At 39.4% G+C, this 25,851-nt stretch overlaps 1 protein-coding gene across 2 annotated transcripts in view; it reads left to right on the top strand.

Annotated features, from left to right (window-relative positions):
• Dock11 (dedicator of cytokinesis 11) overlaps positions 1–22,305 on the top strand; it is a 199,470-nt gene extending 177,165 nt beyond the window's left edge. For both annotated transcript variants that reach the window (XM_090325778.1, XM_090325779.1), the window contains 8 exons: positions 3,461–3,583; positions 8,316–8,429; positions 8,938–9,084; positions 11,243–11,453; positions 11,810–12,000; positions 13,403–13,503; positions 16,396–16,534; positions 21,858–22,305. In XM_090325778.1, coding sequence (XP_090181904.1) covers positions 3,461–3,583; positions 8,316–8,429; positions 8,938–9,084; positions 11,243–11,453; positions 11,810–12,000; positions 13,403–13,503; positions 16,396–16,534; positions 21,858–21,977 — 1,146 coding nt within the window. In that variant the 3' untranslated portion in view covers positions 21,978–22,305. The remainder of the gene's footprint in view (positions 1–3,460; positions 3,584–8,315; positions 8,430–8,937; positions 9,085–11,242; positions 11,454–11,809; positions 12,001–13,402; positions 13,504–16,395; positions 16,535–21,857) is intronic.
• Positions 22,306–25,851: the final 3,546 nt, after the last annotated feature.

The raw sequence follows: 25,851 nt of genomic DNA on the forward strand, positions 1-25,851 counted from the left end.
AGTGCCGAGGCCCTGAGTTCAAGCCCCACAACTGGCCAAAAAAAAGAAAAATTGCCATCTTGAAATGACCATTTTAGTAACCAGATCAAAATCAACCTACAGGGAAAATATTGCTGCAAAATAGAATTAACATTGTCTTTTACTTCAAGTAAGTAAAGTATTCTAAAAAGAATTTTAAAATAGAAACTTTTCTACTCTGCACTTAAGATATAAATAAAACAGGTTTAGGTGTCAATTGATAACCAAAGATTAATGGACATGAAACAAGGCTCAGATAATATGTGACCAGCAAATAATGTGGCATTAGGCTAAGGTCAGTTAGAGGAGAAAACAGGGAGAAGACATCAAAGAATTCAAAGGTATTCTAACAGGAAACAGTTAATGTAGGATCACAATACTCAGCTAGTGATATTTCTTTATGTCTCTTTGTTTTAAGAGTGGCACTGGGTTTTGAACTCAATGCTTCATGCTGCTATTTGAGCTATTCCCCAGACATTATTTTGTGTACAGATTCTCTCTCCCTCCCCCACCACCACTCTCTCTTTCTCTCTCCCACCCCACAGCAGCTGCTCTGATCTGACTTGCAGGCTCTCATGTTGCTAGGATTATAGTTATGCACCACTACAGCTGGCTTATTTGTTGAGATGGAGTCTCATTAACTATTTTTACCCTAGCTGGCCTCAGAAACCTCCTGATATAAGTCTCCCTAATAGCTGTGCTTATAAGGCTTATGCTACTGTGTCCTGAAAGTAGCTTTGATTCTTAGTCAAGAACTTCAGTGAGTTTTCTGTCCAAACACTTCTGTTAGAATTCTTTTGTATTATCCCATGATCATTTTTTCACATCGTAGAATTTTTACTGTATATGTTAGAGTTTTTATTGTTATTAGAAAAGGGATATATAGAGGAGTTACAGTTACATAAGCCAGGTAAAGAGTACATTTATTTTTGGACAATATCAACCCTTCCCTTACTCACTCTCAGTTTCATAATCATTTATTACAGATATTTTTATTTTGTATATACAAAGATGATGGTGTTCTCCCAAGGGTGATTTCATTTGGGTTTCTGTAACAGCTCTTCCTTCATATGCCCTGACCATTTTTAAAAAAAAAATGACACTAGAAGCTAGGTACCAATGGCTCATGCCTGTAATCCTAGCAGTTCAGGGGGCTGAGGTCTGAGGATCGAGGTTCAAAGCCAACCCAGGCACAAAAGTCTATGAGACTATTATCTCCAATTAACCACTAGAAAACCAGAAGTGGTGCTGTGACTCAACATGGTAGAGCATTAGCCTTGAGCTGAAGAGCCCAGGGACAGCACCCAGGTCCAGAATTCAAGCCCCATGACTGACAAAAAAAAACCCCAATAACACCAGAAGTTATATTGAAATGAAAAACACAATTCACCACTTACCACTTGATTACTTAAACTCAGTATCATTAAATTATTTTTCTAAAAATATAGTTCTGTCCTGATTTTCAACCATATAAAGAAGAAATCTTGCAATAAAATGTATACATCTTAAGGAAATTTGATGAATAGTTTGATGAATTCTTTCTATACTAGTCTTGGGGCCTAAATGCTGTTTCTGAGCTTTTTTGCTCAAGGCTAGTGTTCTACCATGTGAACCACAGTTCTGATTCCAGCTTTTAAAAATAAGTTTTTTGGAGATAAGTATCTCACCAGCGTTCCTGTCCAGGCCATCTTTGAAACTGTGATTCTCAGATCTCAGCTTCCTGAGAAGCTAGGATTGTAGTATGAACCACTGGCACTCAATTCAGTCTGATTAATTTTGACATTTGTATATGGCTATACAATCTACCACCAACCTAAAGAAAGAGAGCACATCCATCCATACACATCTTCATATGCCCATTGCCAAGAAGGCTCCCTGTCCCCACCATCTGCTTGCTTGCTTGATTTTTCTTTTCTTTTCTTTTTTTTTCTTTGCTTTGCTTTTCCTTCTTTCTTTTTTTATGAGTCATGGGGCTTGAACTTAGCCTGGGTGTTGTCTCTAAGCTCTTCAGCTCAAAGCTACCGCCCTACCCTTGAGCCAAGCCCCACTTCCCATTTTCTAGAGGTTAATTGGAGATAAGAGTCTCGTGTCCTTTTGTGAGTGGGCTGGCTTTGAACCTCGATCCTCAGATCTCAGCCTCCTGAGTAGCTAGGATTATAGGCGTGAGCCACCACACCCAGCTTCCCAACATCTGCTTTCTATCCCTATAGATTACTCTTGATATCATAAAATATTTTAATATGTATCCTTTTGTTTAGTATATTGAAATTTTGTTCTTTACCATCATTAATTTTCCATTATTTTAACATATATCTTTCCATTTCATTCTCATATTTATTGAATTTAGATTATTTTCAGTTTGTAACAACTGTGAATAAAGCTTGTTTTTAAAATATGTTATATATATGCTACATGCCAGGGACTCACATCTATAATCTCCTGCTGCTCATGAGGCTGAGATCTGAGGGTCATGATTAGAAGCCAGCCTAAGCAGGAAAGTCTGTGGAGCTCATCTCGAATTAACTTCCCAAAAATAGCCAGATCTGTGGCTCAAATGGTAGAGTGCCAACCTTAAGTCAAAAAGCTCAAGGACAGTACTAAGGCCCCTGAATTTAAGTCCCAGAACCAGCACAAAAAAATTTAAAATGGTGTATTTATGTTTTCAATTATCTTGAATAACACTTGGAACTTACTAGACCCAAGGGAATATATACATGTATGTATATGTATATACTCTCTCTATATAAAACTTTATAATAAATTTTTCCGAAATGTTTGTCAAAGTGGTTAGATCTTTTCTTTTGGTCATGGGGTTTGAACTCTGAGCCTGGGTGCTGTCCCTGAGCTCTTAAGCTCCAGGCTACCACAGTGAGCCACAGCACCACTTCCAGTTTTCTCGTAGTTATTTGGAGATAAGTCTCAAGCACTTTTCCTGCCCTGGCTGGCTTCAAACCGTGATCCTCAGATCTCAGACTCCTGAGATCAGATGTGATTAAGAAAATATAGAGTCATCAATATGGCATAGTGGCATATATCTGTATTACCAGCACTTGGAAGGTTGATGTAGAAGGATCCATATATGCAAGGCCAGACTGGACTGCCAAGCAAGACCTTGTCTCAAAAAAAATTATGTAGGGGCTGGGAGAATGGCTTACTGGTAGAGTGCTTGCCTGGTATGCACGAAGCCCTGGATTCAATTCCTAGGGTACCACATACACAGAAAAAGCCAGGAAGTGGCACTGTGGCTCAAGGGTAGAGTGCTAGCCTTGACAAAGCCCTGGGTCAGTGCCCAGGCCCCTGAGTTCAAGTCCCAGTACTGGCAAAAAAAAAATATGTAGTCACACACAAAGATACTCCAGTCCCCTTCATATACTCTGTTCTTCATTAACTTGAATGCTTCAAAATTATTATTGATTCCTGATTGTATTTTCTGTCAATGCAGGAAGTTTTGCTGGAGTTGCTAGAACAGTGCGTGGATGGCTTATGGAAGGCAGAGCGTTATGAAGTGATTTCTGAAATTTCCAAGTTAATCATCCCAATTTATGAGAAACGCCGAGAGTTTGAGGTAAGCAATTTAACATTTTCATCATTGGACTAAATCTTTTTTGTTTTGTTCCTGGGAAAAGCACTAATATGATTATGTTCTTATCACTCTGCTGTGTGTCTTCTGAAGAGTGAAGGTTCAATAAATCATGATATAGGAATTTTATTAAAGAATGTACATACTGGGCTGGGAGTTTAGCCTAGTGATAAAGTGCTTGCCTAGCATACAGAAAGACCTGGGTTTGATTCCTCAGTACCACATATATAGAAAAGGCCAGAAGTGGTGCTGTGGCTCAAGTGGTAGAGCCTTGAGAAAGTCCAAGGACAGGGTACAGGTCCTGAGTTCAAGCCCCAGGACTGGCAAAAAAAAAGAATGTACATACTTTATCCTTTCTTTCTGGGGCTGAAGATAGAACCTAGGATCTCATGCATACTAGGTAAGCACTGTTCCCCAGTCTGATTATAACTTTCATACTATATAAATATACTGGGATGGATCTCAGTTTTAAGAGCACTTGCCTAGCATGTGCAAAGGCCAGGAGCTGCATGAGGCACCACAAAAATTTACAAATCTTAAAAATGCTCTGAAATGAATAATTTTCTATGCTGTCTTCTATTCATTTATGTTCATAAACACTTTCCAAATTATATTAAAAGATTAAAATAGAAATTAGTCCTATAGTTCTCCAAGTATTTTCATCTAGCTAGCTCCCCCCTTTCAGGGTATAAAATAATCACTGTAGTTTTCACTGAACTTGAAAACTACCAGAAAAGATACCACTTCCAGAAAAGTCTCCTGAACTTCTATGTTGCTACCCAAACCCCACTCCCCTCACCCCCGGATCAAGGGAAGGAGATAAGAGAAGTGATTGTGTTCTTCCTATTGAGTGCTAAGAATGAAGGTACTGAAAATGCAAGTAACATCCCTAGATGGGATATTATGCAGACTGTGAGTGAAGGGTAGTTCGTAAAGAATAATAGCATAATTTATCAGCTGTTGCCACCCCTACTAAGCAGGAATGCTTTCATGTTTGATATTCAAGTCTCTGAGACCATATCACATTATCATTTCTATTTCTTTGTGTTGAGAAAGGAATGACTTTAAACCCAAGATGTTTCAAAACTAAGTAGTCTTGGGCTGGGATGTAGCTCAGTGGCAAAGTGCTTGCCTAGTAAGTGCAACGTCCCCAGTACCAAAAAAAAAAGAAAAGAAAAGACAAAAAATACAGTTAAAAAAACAACAAAAATAAGTAGTCTTTCATTGTTGAAGTTTCTGACTGTATAAGCACATGTATTTAGTATGTTGATAGTGTTCTCATATCTGCTCCGTACTGGTTTTGATCAAACTTACTTTCTCCTCTCAGGTTCTAGGTCTTCCTATTTGTCATGCTCTTGATGTATTTTGGGCATGCTTGAAAAATCAGTGGAATTCAAGACTATATTGATAACCTAGAATTAAGTCTAGGTCATAATAGAGGACCAAGAATAGCATAGGAGCAAAATAATAAGATTTGCCATTCCTCTTTTTGTCAAAGCATTACATTTTTTACTAATTATTTCAAAATAGTTTATTATTGAAAAAAACTCCCAACACTAAGCTTCTGAACCATTCTTCCATTGTACAAGCAAATCTTTACTTGGTAGTTAAGGGGCACTCTTTATAGCATCTTGGAAAAGTGAGCAAAAATCCACAGAGGCCTGGTTCCAGTGGCTCACTCCTGTAATCCTAGCTACTCAGAAAGCTGAGATCTGAGGATCACAGTTCAAATCTAGCCCAAGCAGGAAAGTCTGAGAGACTGTTATCTCCAGTTAACCACCAGAAAACCAAGTGGCACTATGAGTCAAGTGATAGAATGCTAGCCTTGAGCGAAAGAGCTCAAGGACAGCACCAAGGCCCAGAGTTCAAGCTCCACAAGCAACAAAAATAATCCATAGAAAATATGTACACTGTTTCCATAGGAACATAGGTAAATGTGACTCCGATCGCCTAGACTTCAATTGGCTGAGGGTGGTGCTCTATACCTGTAACCCTGGTAAAGGGGGATAGAGGTAGGAGGATCACTGTCTGAAGCTAACACAGGAAAAATCCTGTTTGAAAACCAAGCTGAAGCAGAAAAGGATGAGGGTATGGCTCAGTGATAGGACAGTGGGCTGAATTCAAATCTCAGTACCAAAAAACACCCACATCAGAAGTGGGGTGGTGGCTCAAGGGGTAGAGTGGTAGCCTTGAGCTGAAGAGCTCAGGGAAGGCCAAGGCCCAGAGTTCTTATAAGCATTTCAAATTATAGGTCTCATCATCTCTTAGATGAAGATCATACTAATGGAAACCCAAGAGACATTTTGCTCTCAAAAAAAAAAATCTTCTCTGCCCATTAATTAAATGGTATAAGCTGCCATATAGATTCCCTGGCATACTGTTTGAAATGAGGTAATTGTATCTAGGAAACTGATTACATTTTTTGGCCAGTCTTGAGGCTTGAACACAGCCTAGGCATTGTCCTTACGCCATGTCAAGGCTGGCATTCTACCACTTGAGGTACAGCACCATTTCTGCCTTTTTCTGTGTATGTGGTATGGGAAAATGGAGAATAATGGCAAAGGAATAGGCCAGACTTGATGGTCAAAAGGCAAAGACTGTTTATTGAGAAATAGTGAGAGGCACAGACTTTCCCCAGGGGATTGTGTGTTGTGTGTATGAGCTGGGGCAGGACTTGGTGTTTTATGGAGTCTGAGCAAGGTGGCAGAAGCAAGGATGGTGGAGGCTTTCCAGTTGGGCCCATGATTGGATGTTTACAGCAAGGCTTAGGTAGATTAACAGCTGGAGTCAGGCAGTCTGTACTTTGGCAGCTTGCCTGGTATCTGTGTGCACCTGGGAAAACAGGGTGGGAATCAATCTTTCGTGTGGTACCAAGGAATCAAAACCAGGGCTTTATGCAGCTATGCAAACACTCTACCACTAGGCCACACTACCAGGCCCTGATGTACATTTTTTTTTGCCATTCCTGGAGCTAGAACTCAGGGCCTGGGCACTGTCCCTGAGCTTCTTTTACTCAAGGCTAGCACTGTAACACTTGAGCCACAGTGCTATTTCTGGCTTTTTGTGTTTATGTAGTACTGAGGAATCAAACTCAGGGCTTCATGCATGCTAGGCAAGCACTCTACAATTAGGCCATATTCTCACCCCCCAATGTACATTTTTGATATATCTCTGTGGAATATGAAAAGTTTCAGTGATAGCAACCAAAGATTACCTCATATCAGTGTTACATATATGAGAATTAGATTCCTTTTCATGGTGACATATATCTATCCACTGGATAAATATATAACAATTTTTTTATCCTTTCATCTGTTGAGAAACATTAGTTTATTTCTATTATTTCTTCAGTGCCAGTCCAGGCTCTAGAATTCAGGGCCTAAGCACTATCCCTTAGCTTTTTCACACCAGCCTAGCACTCCGCTTACAGCTCCACTTTCAGTTTTTTGGTGGTCAATTGTCTCAAAATAAGAACTTCACTGTGCAGGAGGCTGAGATCTGAGGATCAAGGTTCAAAGCCAGCCCAGGCACAAAACGACCTGAGACTCTATCTCCAATTAACCTCTAGAAAACGGGAAGTGGGGCTTGGCTCAAGGGTAGGGTGATAGCCTTGAGCTGAAGAGCTCTGGTACAGTCACACTTTATATGGCTCTTCTTTCTATATCTTGAAAGTCCTTTCATTTAACCTCATCCTATATGGCCTTATATATCTAGGTTTTGCCCTATTGTAAACCTCTGCTAGGAGAGTCCAAGGTTTCTACTAATTATGAGAAATGAAGGAAACCATTGAGCCTATGTTCTTTTGAGTCTGGCTCTTCACTTAATATGATTTTTTTCTAAGTCTTTCCATTTCCTTACAAATGTCATTTCTTCTGATGGCAGCACAGAATTCCATTGTGTATAAATACCACATCTTGTTGATCCAATCATCAACTGAGGGGAATTTAGGTTGGTTCCATATCTCTATGGTGAAAAGTAAGGCCTGTAATCCTTTCTATTCAGGAAGATGAGGGTCACAGTTCAAAGCCATTCTGTGCAATGAAGTCCATGAGACTTTTATTAACTGCCAAAAAAGAGAGCCAGAAATGTAGCTGTGGCTCAAGTCATGAAGTACTCTCCTTGAGCAAAAAAGCTCAAGGACCTTGCTCAGGCCCTGAGTTCAAGCCTCAGATCAGCATGTGTGCCCATAGGGACACACAAATATATAGGCATGCACACACACACACACACACACACACACACAGAATGTATGTTTCTGTAAGGAATAAAATCCTGGCACCAGTGGCTCACGCCTGTAACCCTAGCTACTCAGGAGAAGATCTGAGGATCATGGTTTGAAGCCAGCTGGAGCAGAAAAAAATCTGTGAGACTACTATCTCCAATAAACTACTCAGAAAAAATAGGAAGAAGTGCTGTGGTTCAAGTGGTAGAATGGTTGCCTTGAGTATAAAGAGGCTCAAGGACAAAACCCAGGCCCTAAGTTCAAGCAAAAATATATGTAAATAAAATGTTACAAAAGTGTTATTTTACCATCTTTAGCTCATTGACCTAAAATTGTTGATAACTTTTGGCTCATTGTTGCATGTGGAGGGCGGGCAAATCTGAATGGCATGTCCTCAGATTTTAAAAATATTGTTTTTATTTTTGTAAATTCATCTTTATGACATTCAATTATTTGTCAAAAGACAAATCTGATCTATATATCCTCATTTCTCAGAAACTTACGCAAGTTTATAGAACTCTTCATGGCGCTTACACAAAAATTTTGGAGGTTATGCACACGAAAAAAAGACTTCTAGGTACTTTCTTCAGAGTTGCCTTTTATGGCCAAGTAAGTATACTTCATCAAGTTGTTTTTCCTCTTTAAACATTCACCTTTAGCTTATTAGATTATTATAACAGCAGTAATTAGATCTAGAATTCTTTCTAAAGAGAATATCTATTACAACCACAAGACCTTATTTTCTAATTTTAAAGTTCAGTTTGGTTCTAATAACTAAATGATTGGCTCAGAGTACAATACATAAGGTTTGGATTTCAGTTTCATTTTCTGCTAAGCTTCTGTTTAATATCTGACAGCTAAAATTTTCCAACACAAAACAGATAAAATATACAAGGAAGGAGGAAATTCTAATATGGAAATTTCTTTAGGGTAATAATATATTCATATAATCATGAATTTGAAATGTCATATTTAGTTTCAATTGAAAGGATGAACATTTATGTGGTTTATAGCAATGTTCTTAAATGTCTTTCAAATATATCATTACTATTTAGTAGATTTCCTGTAAATGCTGTTCTCGCACTAGTCACAAAGTACTTGTTTACTTTTCTAATAGTCTTTTTTTGAAGAAGAGGATGGAAAGGAGTACATCTACAAAGAGCCCAAACTTACTGGACTCTCAGAGATTTCCTTGAGACTTGTTAAACTTTATGGTGAAAAATTTGGCACAGAAAATGTCAAGATAATACAGGATTCAGACAAGGTAATATATGCCCTGCATTTTGAAATCATTGTTATTCCAGATTTGTCATATTGCTCTTAATTTTGTTTACTGATTATTGGTCTTGAATTCAGGGCCTGAGCACTGTCTGTGAACGTTTTTTCTCCGGTTAGTGCCCTACCACTTGAGCTACAAATCCACTTTCACCTTTTTTTGTCAGTCATAGGGCTTGGACTCTGGGCCTGGGTGCTATCCCTGAACTCTTCAGCTCAAGGCTACCGCCCTACCACTTGAGCCACAGGCCACTTCCAACTTTTTGGTGGTAAATTGGAGATAAGAGCCTCAAGGAAGCCAGCACCTGTAATACTAGCTGCTCAGGAGGCTGAGATCTCAGGACCAAGGTTCAAAGCCAGCCAGGCACTGAAGAACACAAGACTCTTATCTCCAATTAACCACTAGAAAATGGGAAATGGGGCTTTGGCTCAAGGGTAGGGTGGTATTCTTGAGGTGAAGAGCTCAGGGACAATACCCAGGGCCAGAGTTCAAGCCCCATGCTCCCCCCAAAAAAGAGTCTCAAGGATTTTCCTGCCTGGGCTAGCTTTGAACCATGATCCTCAGATCTCAGTCTCCTGTGTAGCTAGGATTACAGTGAGCCAACAGTGCCCAGTATACTTCTGATTTTTTCCCCAGTTTATCTATGTGAAATATGGAGCTAGAACTCTCCCCATAATAGAATAAAGAATAGAGGTCTTGGAGTCAGGGAGACCAGAGCTCAAATCTCCAATATGTTATTTTGTAGTTTATAAACATGAGGAAATTATTAAACCACTCTATATTTTATTTTGTTCACTAGTAAAATGGAAATAATAATAGTACTTGTTTTTTGTATAGATTAAATCAATTAATATATGAAGAGTAGTTCGAGTTGTTGGTACATAAATCACATAGGAGCTAGTGTGCTTAACCAAGTATTATTGTAAGTTTTATTGTATACCTTGATTCTTAGTTATATATTTTATTATTAAAATCATTTGAGGAAACACACTTAATTCTAAAATATCTGTAGTTCAATTTGTAATGAAATGAGTTAGTAGAAATGTTTTGAGTCTTACTCTAAAGATTATGCATCCCACTGGGCCCTGCCAAAGCAGGGTACAGAAGGTTCCATCCCCTGTTTGGCTGAAGATATTGCTCATGAAGTAGAGTGCATGCCTGGCAAGTGCAAGGCTCTGAGTTCAAACCCCAGTAATTATCACAACACAGAAACTAGAAAGGAGCCCCTTTCGTGGGGAATGCGTAGTTCCCTGTGCACTGCAGGTTGGTACAGCATCGTAGGAATGCCAATCATTAGTTTCCATTAATATGCCCATATGCTTGCACACATGGGAGAATAATAGATACATCCAATTAAAGCCATGTCAGTGATCTCACTGTAGAAATATGTTTTTATTGAAGTAGTATTTATATAATATACAGCTATTTTAGAGATGTGATTATAAAACAATGTTTAGTCTGAACTCAATTTTTAATATATATACACAGAAAATAACTGGAAGTAAATGAGTGAAAAGCGAACATAATAGTCACTATGGAAGGATTACTGTATTTTCTACTTTCTAACATTTCTTTTTTTTTTTTCTTTTGGTGGTCCTGGTGTTTGAACTCAAGGCCTCTCATTTAGGTAGAATGAAGAAGATACTCTACCAGTTGAGCCATGCCTCTGGACCTTTTTACTTTGGTTATTTTGAGATAGGGTCTCACTTTTTTTCTGGACCTGCTTATACTTTGATCCTCCTAGTCACACTTCCCACTTAGCTAAGATGACAGCATGTGCCAAGGCACCTAGCTTTTATTCACTCGTTTTAGTGTGATTCTTTTGAACTTGTTTGCCCAAACTTTTTTTTTTTTTGGAACTGGCTTCGAAATGTGATCTTCCCAATCTTCACTTCTTGAGCAGATAGGATTGCAGGTGTGAGCTTATCTTCTTTCACCATGTCTATACTTTCCAAATAGGTCTCTCTAACTTCTTTATAATCAGGGGGAAAAAATAGATCCTTAAAAAGGAACAAAGTTTTCCTGTGGGTGTCTATTCAGTTGGGAGCACAATCATAATGACATACTTTTCTATATGGTCTTAAAGGAGAAAAGAATCAATACTTCCTTTTTCCTTCCATTGAATTTTTTGGGTAATATCTCATAGGTTAATGCCAAAGAACTTGATCCAAAACATGCTCATATCCAAGTCACTTATGTGAAGCCATACTTTGATGAAAAAGAACTCACAGAGAGAAAGACAGAGTTTGAAAGAACTCATAATATCAACAGATTTGTTTTTGAGGCTCCATATACCTTATCAGGCAAAAAGCAAGGCTCTGTGGAAGAACAGTGTAAACGCCGTACGATCTTGACTAGTAAGTAAGCCTCTTCATGTCCATTTTGTCTTGGTCCTTTCTGGTATATATCAGTACCATCTAGCCAGCAGTAGCACATAACTGAAGTTTTAATCATTTGTTGTTGGACTATTCCAAGTTTGTACAAACTGGTTTCCCATGACACATAATTGCTTAGAAGTGTCTCATAAAGAGAACTTATCTCTTAATCCTCAAGCAGTCATACTAAATGATACCCTACAGTATTTTTTAGAGAAAATATGGACAGAGTTAAATACGTTGGATTTTTTAAAATTTAATTCAGTTGAATGAATTATTTTCTTTTTTTGAATGCATTATTTTCTAAAGACAAGTAATTCATCTTAACATTTTAATAGCGTCAAACTCCTTTCCCTATGTGAAGAAGAGGATTCCTATAAGCTGTGAACAGCAGATTAATTTAAAACCAATCGATGTTGCTACTGATGAGATAAAAGACAAAACTGCAGAGTTGCAGAAGCTTTGCTCCTCTGCTGATGTGGACATGATTCAGCTTCAACTTAAGTTACAGGGCTGTGTTTCCGTGCAGGTATGTTGATGACCCAACATGTAGTAAACTATTTCTGTTTAAAAAAACTTTATTGTCATTATAAAGGCAGTGTACAAAGGGGTTACAGTTACATAAGTTAGGTAAAGAGTACATTTCTTTTTGGACAGTGTCTTCCCTTTCCTTGCTTTCTTCCAGTTTTTCCCACCTGTCCCCATTTACAAGTTGTATAGCTCATTTTCTTTCTTTTATACTTTTCTTTTTTCCCAGGCCGGGGGCTTAAACCCGGGCCTGGGCACTGTCCTTGAACACTTTTTTGCTCCAGGCTAGTGCTCTGCCACTTGACCCACAGCACCACTTCCAGCTTTTTTCTGTCTATGTGGTACTGAGGAATCGAACCCAGGGCTTCATATATGCTAGACAAGCACTCTACCACTAGGCCACACTCGAAGCCCGTATAGTTGATTTTCAACATAGTATCTAGTGAGTACCACTGCTGTATTTGTTCATCCCTTGGCCCTCCATTTCTGGGCCCCCCCTTACCGCTACCAAAGACAGATAAATGAACAAACAAGACAAAAAGAAACAAAAACAGTAACAGAAAACCCCTCTCATTTCCATTTCTTGAAGTTCATTTCCATAAATATTATTTTATATGATCAGATGAAAGTGTTCCTTGTTTCTCTTGTTTCATAGGGGGTATAGAGCAAGCATTAATTTAGTTGTGTGCTATGTTCTCATTGAATACAAAATTGCATCTATTCATTTTTTATTAACATAATAAAGAAGTTAGGTTTAAGTTCTATAAATTTTTATCTTATGTCAGAGGACTTCAACATAAATTTCTATGACTAGACAAGCCTTATAATTTACATATCAGAAATCAGGGCTGAGAGTTTGGCCTAGTGGTAGAATGCTTGCCTAGCATGCATGAAGACCTGGGTTCGATTCTGTGCATACATTGAAAAAAGCTGGAAGTGGTGCTGAGGCTCAAGTGGTAGAGCTCTAGCCTTGAGAAAGTCCAAGGACATGCTCAGGCCCTGAGCTTGAGCCCAGGACTGGCAAAATACAAAAAAAAAAACAAAACAAAACAAAAAAACAGAAAGCATTAACTTATTAGAGTATCATATTTCCAGATTATTTCATTTTTTTCCACATAACTTTGTTGGGTGTATAGTAATAATAGGCAGTAATAGTAAAATAGTAATAGAACAGAAATATATAATAATATATTAATGTAATTATTATATAAAATAGTAACATAATAATCTAATAATATATAGTAATAGTAATAGTATAGTTTTAGTATACATGCCAGGCAAATTGCTATCACAGAGCTACCCAAGATCTACAGCCCTTCGGTTTTAATAGAAAGAAAATAATGCAATAACTTTTTGATTACATGTTGATAACGCTTTCATTTTTTTCTCCCTTTGTAATTTAGGTCAATGCTGGTCCATTAGCTTATGCAAGGGCTTTCTTAAATGACAGTCAATCCAGCAAGTACCCACCTAAGAAAGTAAATGAATTGAAAGACATGTTTAGGTAAGTGTTTTATAGTGTTTTCACTAAACCTCTATTATTTCCTTCATGTTCTTCTAAAAACAAGAGAAAAGAAAGTGGGTACCAGTGGCTCACACCTATAATCTTAGCTATTCTGAGGATCCAGGGTCAAAAGCAGCCTACACAGAAAAGTCTATAAGATTCCTATCCCCAATTAACCAGCATAAGTCCAGAAGTAGAGCTTGGCTTCAGTGGTAGAGAGCAAGCCTTGAGCAAAAAAAAACAAAACTAAGTGGGGGCCAGGAGGTTGGCCTATTGATAAAGTGCTTGCCTAGCATGCATGAAGGCCCAGGTTCTATTCCTCGCTACAACATACATAGAAAAAAGCTGGAAGTGGTGCTGTGGCTCAAGTGTTAGAGCTCTAGCCTTGAGAAAGTCCAAGGACAGCGCTCAGACCCTGAGCTCAAGCCCCACAACTGGCAAAAAAAAGGAAAAAAAGCTAAAGAACAGTGCCCAGGCCCTGAGTTCAAGCCCTACTACTGCCCATCACAAAATAAAAACAGCAACAAAGTACTCAACACATTCTTCCAAAAAAGGACATTCTCTGTCTGTGCTTTCATAATATTTAAATTTCCTGAGTAGTATTTTAAGTAGTGAGGAAATACATAATCTATTTCATATTCTAGAATATTAGCAATGTCCCAGTGACATAAGAGATTAAATATGCCAACTTACTTTACTGCTTTGGATAGTTTAAGTGACACAAACATAAGCCTACATTCATTACATGATTTCCTTCTTTTCCCAATCGCCGTTGTGTTATAGCATTTTCAGAACATTTAGGGTAAGAATAAAAGTGGAATTGGACAAGCTCCATAAGCGTGTTACTATCCTGTGTCTTTAATTTACTTGCCTTCTGCCTGTCTAGGACATGTGCTGTCTCGTATGCAGTGAACAGCTCTGTAAGCTAAGGTGTGTCTGAAAGGTCAAAAAGAAAAGCTAGGGGTGTGGCTCAAGGGCTGGGGCACCCGCCCAGCAAGAAAAAGGCCCTGAGTTTAACCCCTAGTACAATTGCGTGTATAAGTTTATATGTAGACATATATACCTATTGTTTCAGAACAGTTTGTATTCAGTTTGTTTTCAGAACAAGAAAAGTAGTTGAGTAAAGCACACTTAAGGAGAAAGATGATAGCCTCTTTACTCATTGGCTTCTAATTTATGTTATTTCTTTTCCTGTTTATATGTCTATAGCTATCCCAGTTTACAGAGTAAGTTATTATTAATGCATGCCTAGATGAAAATGATGATACATTGCTGTAAACCCAGCACTTGGGAGACTGAGTTAGGATGATCACTAGTTCAATGACAGCCTCAACAACATACCAAGATCTTGTCTCAAATAAAAATTTTTAGGCCAAGCACTCGTGGCTCATACCTGTAAATTCTAGCTACTGACTATAACAGTACAAAGCCTACCTGGGCAGGAATATCTGTGAGACTCTTATCTTCAATTGCCCACCAGGAAACCTGAAGGAGAGCTGTAGATGCAAGCGACACAGTGCTAGCCTTGAGCAAAAAGAGGTTAGGGACAGCACCCAGGCTCTGACTTCAAGCCCAACAAATGACAGAAATATTTTCCCTTTTAAATAATACATGCATGCCATATACAAACAACTCTTACTAGCTACTATGCAGCCATACAAAGCATATGAACAATAAGGCACTTTGTCCCCTCAGATAAAGTCTATGGACTTTTTTTGCCAGTCCTGGGCTTGAGCTCAGGGCATGAGCACTGTCCTTGGACTTTCTCAAGGCTAGAGCTCTACCGCTTGAGCCTCAGCACCACTTCTGGCTTTTTTCTATGTATGTGGTACTGAGGAATTGAACCCAGGTCTTCATGCATGCTAGGCAAGTGCTCTACCATTAGGCCAAACTCCCAGCCCAAAATCTATGGACTTTAAACATATCCCCATAAAATAATGAAAACTACTTTTTCATTGTGCCAGTACTGAGGTTGAACTCAGGACTTCATATTAGCTTTTTCTGCTCAAGGCTGGCATTCTACCACTTGAACAATAACTCTGCTTCTGGCTTTTTGCTGGTTAATTGGAGATAAGAGTCTCAGATTTATCCACTTGGGCTACCTTTGAACAGGAATCCTCAGATCTGTCTCTTGTGTAGGTGGGTTTACAATTGTGAGCTATTAGTGCCCAGCTGAAAATGCTTTAGTGATAAATCGTCACTTCTCTTACTAACCTAGGGAGAGTACAACCCAGCCCTGAATTTTACACATAGAAAGCACCAAATCATTTCCTAATAAATGGCTCATTATTTACTGATAAAGCAATGTTAATATACCACCAGCCAAGGTAATACCAATAACATAGTAAAGAAAATATGCTTCCTGGCCAGGCACAGTGGCTAATGCCCATAATCCTAGCTACTCAGGAGGCTGAGATCTGAAGATCAAGGTTCAAAGCTAGCCCTGGCAAAAAAGGTCCTGAGACTCTTATCTCCAATTAACCTCTAGAAAATGGAAAGTGGGGCTTGGCTCAAGGGTAGGGCAGTAGTCTTAAGCTGAAGAGCTCATGGACAATGCCCAGTCCCAGGAATAGGGTGAGAGCCTTGAGCTAAAGAGCTCAGGGACAGCACCCAGGCCAAGTTCAAGCCCCATGACCCACAAAAAAAGAAGGAAAAAAAAGAAAATAGGCTTCCTGTTTTGTGTTTGATGCCAGTATTTAAGGGAGCTAAGAAGTCATAGAGCAAAGATAGAAAAGAAAGAAGGAAGTAACAAGAACTATACACTGAGAAAATTGACAGCTGGAATCTTCCTCCTAAATAAGCCATGGTTTACTAGATTTTTACCAGATTGATTGTCAATGAAAACCTTTAAGAATAAGTAATGAAATTTATATCGTTGATGTTTCTCCACAGGAAATTCATACAAGCATGTAGCATTGCACTTGAGCTAAATGAGCGGCTAATTAAAGAGGATCAAATTGAATACCACGAAGGGCTAAAGTCAAATTTCAGAGACATGGTGAAAGAATTGTCTGACATTATCCATGAGCAGGCAAGTCATGAGTGGTTGAAAGTGAAAACATGATCTGGGGGCTCTAAAATGTTAATTAGCAAAATCTCTTCATTGGGAATGTATTACTTTGAAATTCCTCAGTATTGTTAAAATTGTTTGTGATATCCCAAAGCATTTAAGTGCTATAAGGAAAAGCAAAAATGCAGCAAGGATCTAAAACTGCTCTGAAAGCAATTCACTGTGGTAAGCCTTTTTGGTTTTTGTGCTATAATGACATTAAAACAACTAGCTGAGAAATTCTAAATTGATCCACTGTAAATGTGAGTAAGAGTCCAAAAGAAGTGAAATGATGGTCTAGACCATGTTATCAAATGAGTATCCCTGCCTTTACTATAGGAAATTAGAATTCGTGCTTTACGTGAGATCCTGACTGATTTTCAGTACTTAGGGATTGACCTACTACAGTCTATACAACTTCTCAGCATGTAAATCTATCGCTGAGGGTTAGTGGCACTCATAGTGGACTTAGAAATGCGTACCCTAAAAAAAAATGAGTGAACCAGGTACCAGTGGCTTACACCTGAAATCCTATCTCCTCAGGAGACTGAGATCTTAGGATGGAGGTTCAAAGCCAGCCCAGGCAGGAAAACTTTAAGCAGAACAGCTCAGGGACACACACACACACACACACACACACACACACACACACACACACACACACACACACACACACACACACACACGCATGCATAGAAACTTGATTATCTTTATATTCAAATTATGTAATCATTTAGTACTTGCCACTTTTATACATCTACTGACTTCATTTGGAAAATCTGACTTCTGGATGATGTTGGTAAACTTTGTTCCTGCACTTTGTACATGGATTGTCACTTAGTCATTTAAACATATTAAACATGTTTGCAAATTGAGCCTTTTAAGCTTCTTATAAACTCTTTTATTTCCCCTCTAATGGAAACAACTGACAGGATAAATACTTCTTTTTTTGCCAGTCCTGGGCTTGAGCTCAGGGCCTGAGCACAGTCCTTGGACTTTCTCAAGGCTAGAGCTCTACCACTTGAGCCTCAGCACCACTTCCGGCTTTTTTTCTACATGTGGTACCGAGGAATCGAACCTGGGTCTTCATGCATGCTAGGCAATCACTTTAACCACTAGGCCAAACTCCTGGCCTAAATACTTCTTTTTAAAACTTAATTTTTGAGATAATTGAAGATGGAGCTGGTGGAAGAACTTTTGCTTAGTGTATGCAATGCCCTATGCTTTCTACCTCCAGAACTGCAAAAGACAGTTTAAGATGAAAATAAACAGGTGCTGATGGCTCATGCCTATAATCCTAGCTATTCAAGAGGCTGTGGCATAGAGAATCATAGCATAAAGCCAAGCAGGCATTTGAAAAATCTGTGAAATTCCCCATCCCCAGACCAAAAAGAAGGGCTGGAGATGTGTGGCTCAAGTGGTAGAGCCAAGCAGCAAGCCGAACAAGTGGGAGGCCCTGAGTCCAAACCCCAGTATCACCTCAAATCCCTTACTCCCAATAAAAGTAGGAACTACAGTGCTTGTGGGAATATTTTCCTAAGGCAGATCCCATGGAATCTGCATTTCCGTGATTGAAAGTGATTGCTCTCTGCAGGAGAATCTGACACAAAATTTGCCTCACCAGTTCTTGGTACCCACAGAATTGTGGTTTAGTGATAAGAAAAATCTGATGACAAAAGAAAAGATTTCTTTGACAACAGAGCTAGTTGGATTTCAATCAAATTCTTTTTTTGGTCAATCGCGGGGCTTGAACTCTGGGCCTGGGCCCTGTCCCTGAGCTCTTCAGCTCAAGGCTAGTATTCTACCACTTTGAGCTACAGCGCCACTTCCAGTTTTCTGGTGGTTAATTGGAGATGAGTCTCACGTACAGCTGGGCACAGAGGCTCATGCCTGTAAAACTAGCTACTCAGGAGGCTGAGATCTGAGGATCAAGGTTCAAAGCCAGGCCAGGCACAAAAGGACCTGAGATCATCCTGTGAGGTGAGACCAGCAGTCCTCTCCATACACATTCTTGGTAGCTGGGAATGACACTGCTTGTTAGAGCCCAGAATTACTGTTCTGTGTCACCTTTTTGCCATCTTTATTCGTGCTAGCCTTTTTAGGAATGGATACAAACAGCTTCATGGCCCTTTTCTCTTTCCTAAATCAGCCAAGTGATCAGAACTAGGAAGGCACAGAAGCTTTCCCTATTCCTTGAGATACCTCAGTGAAGGTATAGCTTTCTCTAAACATCACAGTTTATGTGACAACACATACACTACATAGCTGGCTGCTTGAAACAGTCTTGTTGAAAAGTTTCTCATAATATGTAGAAAATGCAGCTAAAATCTTTGTTTTACAAAAGACAAAAGAAATATAGTGTTTTCAGCCAGTATATTCTGACAGCTAGTTAGTTCGTTTGCATGCACTACAGGATCTAATCTTATACAATGAATTATTCAAATGAAGAAACATTGTTTAATTATTACTACTGTAATCAAGATAAAATGAACCAGGTACTAGTGGCTTATGCCATAATACTAGCTACTCAGGGACTGAGATCTGAGGGTCGTGGTTCCAAGCCAGCCCAGCAAGAAGTCTATGAGACTCCTACCTCCAATAAGCTACTCAGAAAAATCCAGAAGTGGGACTGTGGCTCAAGTAGTAGAGCGCTAGCCTTGAGCAAAAATAAGTTCAGGGGCTAGTGCCTAGACCCTGAGTTCAAGCCCCAGGGCCAACAACAACAAAAGAAGATACTTGGAATGGTCAGTTTTCCTCCCCTGAAGCCTAAGGTTTTTCAAATTGGCTATGATATTTCACTTGTTTATACTGGTTATTCCTATAAACATGGTTATTTTTTTTTGGCCAGTCTTGGGGCTTGAACTCAGGGCATGGGCACTGTCCTTGGATACTTTTTGCTCAAGGCCAGCAGTCTGCCACTTGAGCCACAGCACCACTTCCAGCTTTTTTCTGTGTATGCGGTACTGAGTAATTGAACCCAGAGCTTTGTGAATGCTAGGGAAACATTCACCATTAGGCTACGCTTCTGGCCCAGACATGATTATTTTCCTTAGTTGTAAGAACCAAAGTTCTTTTATTGCATATTGTTAGATAACCAAGAGAAGTCTAGTTCTTACTGGTTATATACAAATGTTGACTTTTTTTCATTCATGGTGCTATTACTCAGGGCCTGGACACTGTCCCTGAGCTTTACTGCTCAAGGCTAGCACTTTACCGCTTTGAGCCACAGCACCACTTCTGGTTTTCTGGTGGATAATTGGAGATAAAGAATGTCACAGACTTTCTGGCCCAGGATAGCTTTGAACTGTGATCCTCAGAACTCAGCATGGATCCTCAGATCTCACCTAGGATTACAGGCATTGGTCTCTGGCACTGAGCCAAGGTTTAAACATTTTCAAAAGAATTCACATCATCTTAAAACTATTCATTGAAAGGCAGGTACTGATAACGTATTCCTATAATCCTAACTACGCTATAGAGGCTTATAGCACAGATTATAGTTTGGAGTCAGCCTGAGCATAAAAGTTCTGAAGACCAGCTCAAAAGTAACCATCAAAAAGCCATGCTGGGAGTAAGGCTCAAGTAGTAGAACACTAGGAGAGCAAGCATAATGTCCTGAGTTCAAATCCCACTATTGCCAAAAATCAAACAAGACTAATCATTGCTGATTTCTTGTCCATTGTCATTGTAGCATGTGTTTGGTATGTTGTATCATTTGTGACACCTGACCACTTAAATCTAAGTATGCTTTAAGATTAATATTGTAACAATTAAAAATTCTCTAATAGGTTTAATAATACAAGCCTTACAATTTGTGGCAACATTAATGATGTGACCCAGTAATTCCATCATAGACCAGTTTGACGGCTTATTGCTGAAGGTTTAAAAGCTAAGCTGAAAACCCAGCTTTGAAAGCTTGAGACCTAAGTTAATACTTGAAATGGGTGGAGATGGTGAATATATTGTTATCTTCTGCCATCTAACCTAAGAGTAAGACCTCTGTCATACAAAATGGCTAATCTATAGTAATACTATGAATATATATATGTTTATATATTTATGGACCCAGAAAATGATTTTATGTTAATGAAATTGTAGATTTCCAAAAAGAATTATTCTGAGTTGCTTAGGTTAACTAATCTCAATGTCTTTAAAATGTACTTTGTGTATGTATGACAGTATTAGATTGAACTCAGGCTCTAGGCATTGTCCCTGAGCCGCCAGAGACCTGCTGCACTTCTCACTTTGTTCCTCATTTAGTAGTACTTCAAAATCTCCAGGGAAGGACCTGGAGTGTCTGAATGTTTGAAAACTTCTCTGGTGAAATGGGGCACCAGTGGCTCACGTCCGTAATCCTAGGTACTCAAGAAGCTGAGATCTGAGGATTGGGGTTCAAAGCCAGCCTGGGCAAGAAAGTACGTGGGACTCAATTCCAAATAGCCATGAAAGGGGCAGAAGTGGAGCTGTGGCTAGGTGGTAGAGCACTAGTGTTGAGCAAAAGAAAGAAAGAAGGAGGGAAGGAAGGAAGGAAGGAAGGAAGGAAGGAAGGAAGGAAGGAAGGAAGGAAGGAAGGAAGGAAGGAAGGAAGGAGAAAGGAAGGGAAGGGAAGGGAAGGGAAGGGAAGGGAAGGGAAGGGAAGGGAAAGAAAGAAAGAAAGAAAGAAAGAAAGAAAGAAAGAAAGAAAGAAAGAAAGAAAGAAAGAAAGAAGAAAAAGGCACTCAGATGATTCTGAGCGCCACCAAACTAGAAGATAAAAATTAGTAGTCTAGGGCTGGGAGTTTGGCCTAGTGGTAAAAGTGCTTGCCCAGCATGTACGAAGACTGGGGTTCAATTCCTCGGTACCACATATATAGAAAAAGCTGGAACTGATGCTGTGGCTCAAGTGGGAGAGCTCTGGCCTTGAGAAAGCCCAAGGACAGTGCTTAGGCCCTGAGATCAAGCCCAGGACTGGCAAAAAAAAAAAGAATACTAGTCAATTGTTTTGAGCTCTTGTGCTGACCATCTGTTAAGACAGTTTTTTCAAGATTGCATTATCACTTTTTATTGAAATTTGCATTTTATGATCTCCTGTTTTTCTTAATGAGTAACCCGATTTTTTTCTGCTTTTTTGCTATGCTGCCTTTGTAACACAGCTCTGAAGACTTAAGTCTGGTAATGTTATTCTTTGCTCTTTCTGCTTTCTGTCATTTTCAAATAGCTCAGTGTCAGTGATCCATTGAAGTATGCCTGCAATTTCATATACACAGGCTTTTTTGGCAATAGTAATGACACTCCATGATAACCATGCATATTTCTTTCATTTTAGATATTACAAGAAGACACAATGCAGTCTCCCTGGATGAGCAACACATTACATGTGTTCTGTGCGATTAGTGGTACATCGAGTGACAGAGGTTATGGCTCCCCAAGATATGCTGATGTATGAGAAGTGGATGGCAATGGAATGGCACTGGTATTTCTCAGGAATATTTGGAGCTGTGCAAATGTTAACATTGAATGATTTGATATATATGTGGAGTGTTTTCTCCTGACACCAAACTTTTCATGCTTTCAAACAGGGTGCTTACATATTTTGTAACTATTTAAGCAACTTGAAAGTGCCTGGAAATCTGCACCACTGTGCTTGGTTTGTACTTTTTTTTTTAGGTAAATCTATATGCGGAAATGTAGAGCTCAGCAATCATTCATTCATTTTGCTTACTTATTGCTTATAATCATAATGGTACTATGTAAAATTGTATAATGGAACCCAATAAAAGGTCAAACTTATTTGTAATTGGAAGTGAATGACAGAATACTTTCAAATGAACATATTTTGCTTGACAAGAAATCACTAGAGAAGAAAATGGATTTGTGTTGCTGTAAGGTAAATTACACCTTAAATCAGATATAAATCCAGTCACGAGAAAACAGAGAAGCCACATTCTGAGAGGTTGAATTTTAGAGCCTTTATTTGAGTGCTGGCAGTGTGCAAAGGGGATAGTTACAATAACCTGCAGCCCAGAACAGAGCTTGTACCAAGCTTTTAAAGACAAAGGCCACTCGTCGGGTGGAGACTAATGCTTAGCAAAGCATTTATGCAAAACACAGCACAAGGAGCAGGGCTCCCCTGGGACTAAACAACAGGAGGAATCTACATATTCCCCAAAACTGGGCCCTCCTGGCTCTCCCCATTGAGCCAGGTATCTGCAATTCGAAGGATGGCTTGTCTCACCTCTAGGCCTAGAGCTGGGTGGGCAGGCCCTCAGCTCCTGACAAGGCACCAGGATGTCCGTGAAACCAATAGCCCCCAGCACCTGGCCAGGCACTGAGATGGCTGTGACTCAGTTACCTCACTTCAGTGCATGTGTATGTGTGTGCATGCACGCATAGATGTGTGCCCTCGGGTTGATCTTATGGCCTGGGCCCTGTTAACCAAATTTTTTTGGGGGGGTGCTTTAGCTGTGGGGCTTGAACTCTTGGCCTAGGCATGGTCCCTGAACTCCTCAGCTCAAGCCTAGCTCTCTACCACTTGAGCAACAGCACCACTTCCGGTTTTCTGGTGGTTATTAGAGATAAGAGTTTCTCGGACTTTCAACTGTGATCCTCACATCTCAGCCTCCTGAGTAGCTAGGATTACAGATGTGAGCCACCAGTGCTGGGCACCCCAATTTTTTTTCTCATAGCAAGCACTCTAACACTTGAGCCACAGTTTTAACTTTTGGCCTTTTTTTTGATGGTTAATTGGAGATAAGACCCTCACAGAGTTTCCTGCCCAAGTAGATCTCAGCCTCCTTAGTAGTTATGATGGCAGGCATTAGCCTGTGCAGGAAAGTTAACCACAGAAAAGCCAGAAGTAGTGCAGCAGGATAGATGAAGGAAATGAGGAATGGTCAGCTTACAGCAAGTATAGGTAATATTCCTTTATGTGCTTCCCTTAAGATTAAGAGAACAAAGTTATTTTAGGGGAAATGAAGCAGGATAATGTAAGGAAACTGAGGCCTCGTGAAGGCAACCCAGAAATAAGGTATTTAGAAACACAGAAGTGCTATCTTTGCTTCAAAGAGAGCCAGCAGGATGCATTTCTTCCTGAGGGATACATTCTTCACCCATGAACCAAGAATTACCAGCTAACTGACAGAATGTATGCCTTGGTGAGAAAACTCAAGCTGCCTGCCCAAAATGCGCCTAACAGGGGTGCCTCCTTGACTCAAGGATAAGCTTGTTTTATGGCAGGACGCAATCTTACCTGGAAACTCAGAAAGTAACACCAGGTGTAATTAGAGCAAAAAAAAAGCACCTATCTTTGCATAACATTGAAGCTAGCCCCCCCTGCCTTACCATATAAACACCTCAGCAGCCCAAGAAGCTGTGTGTGTGCCTGTCTCTCTGTCTCCTTGTGTGTGTGTGTGTATGTGTCTATCTCTCTGTGAGAGTACCCACAGTGTTAGAGTATACCCCTGCCCTTCTGTTTGTCTGCTTTTTGTCTATTTGTCTGATGTCCTGTTTGTTTACTCAATAAAGCTCTGCCAAGTTTTCCTACCATTGTGACTTGTCCAGAAATTCTTACTCTGTGATCCAAGTCAAGGACTCTAAGTGAACATTTACTCTATTTAAAGCTTCACTAAACCTCACTTCTGTCCAGTGACAGTATAGCTGTGGCTCAAGTGGTAGAGTACTAGCTTTGAGCAAAAAGAAGCTCAGGGACAATTCCTATACCCTGATTTCAAGCTCCTATACTGGCACAGACACCAAAAAAAGAAAAAGAATATTTCAAGCCAGGGGACAAGTTGAATTCTTGCCTATTAGTAGTCAAAGTTGAACTAATGGAACCAAAGGCATTATTCACTAGAAAAATTTCAGATCAATACCATAATACCCTAGAAATATTATGGTCACTGTTCTTAGTTTGAATGGTAAGTATTCTGATTGCTCTGCTTCCCACATCAAATACAAAAGATTTTTTGCGGTACTCAGGTCTCCCAGAAAGCAGTAATTAGTGTCAAAACTCCATCATGTGGGGCTGTCCATAAAACCAAACAAAACAGTTCTGAGAATTTGTAGTGCATATATCCTATGCAACTTCTAAGTATTTTATCAGCAGTCCAAGGTAGAAATTTTGTAGTGACTAGTTTCAATGACAAGGTTAACCACCAGAAGTTTATGGGCATGGCATATTTAAATTAGCATATATAGCCACCATAGAGTTAACACCTGCTAGTTTGGAATTGCTTTTCTCTCTGGGAAGAAATCTCAGATTGCTTCAACATTCTGGAGAAACCAAGGTAATTCTAAACATTTTTAGCTGGAATTATCCATAGAATTTTTGGCTGTGTTCCATAAATTTCAAGTTCTAGACTTAATTTCTCCCATAGTTTACCTTATATTATGGGCAGACAAACAGGAGCCTTGGCTTTTTAAATGCTTTGAGACAGGTGAAATCTGAAAGATTGTACTGTTTGGTTCAGCCATTTTTGTCTACATGTCATTTTAAAGCTTTTAGAGGAGTATAAGCTTATTGAAAATTGATGTTATATTTTTGTAGAATATTCAGAAGTACTTTCAAAGGTAGTTTGTAAACCTTTAATATCTTGGAATAGTCTATAAAGAAGTTCCCCCTTTCCAGTGATGATATATGGTATGTATTTGTAAGGAACAGTTACCTAGCGTATGCAGCTGTTTGAGAACAAGGCATCTTGGGAAAAGTATACCACAGCTTCATCCACAACCAGCCCCTCTTGCATTTCCTGGCACAGTGTGTGCAGCTGAGGTAATTTTTTGCATATACTAAATTATTCCTGCACCCTAATAACTTGACATGTAGTTGAGGAGATGAGACACAAAGACAGTGAAATTGTACCAGAATTAACAACGTGAAGACAAGAACAGTTGGATAGGAGTGTCGCCAAAGGATGACACTGTCCATAATTTATCACCATCATGGAGGATACATCACTGTGAATTATGTTAATGGGGAATGTCCTGAATGAAAGGAAGCTTCGAACAGGCTTTTCACATGAGAAGGCAGCATAGGCAGCATGTACAAGAGGTACAATGGAGGAACACAGAGCAGGACTCATGGGGTAGTTCAGGTGTACAAAGAGAAATCAAAGATCACTGTGAATAGTGGCCAGAAATCCATGTCATGAGACCATTTCACTGGATCTGTTTTCCCAACTTTCTGAGGAAAGGCAGCAAGCTACATATAACAGGATGAGCTAGACCAGAAAAGGCCAAAGGAATTTCTTTGGAAACAGTCCATGTGTTAGGTCTTACTGTTTATATACCTTGATGATTTCATGCACCACTTTGCCTCCTGC

The sequence above is a fragment of the Megascapheus bottae genome, chromosome X (genome assembly GCF_031878675.1).
Source record: "Megascapheus bottae isolate mThoBot1 chromosome X, mThoBot2.hap1, whole genome shotgun sequence".
Classification (NCBI taxonomy): Eukaryota; Metazoa; Chordata; class Mammalia; order Rodentia; family Geomyidae; genus Megascapheus; species Megascapheus bottae.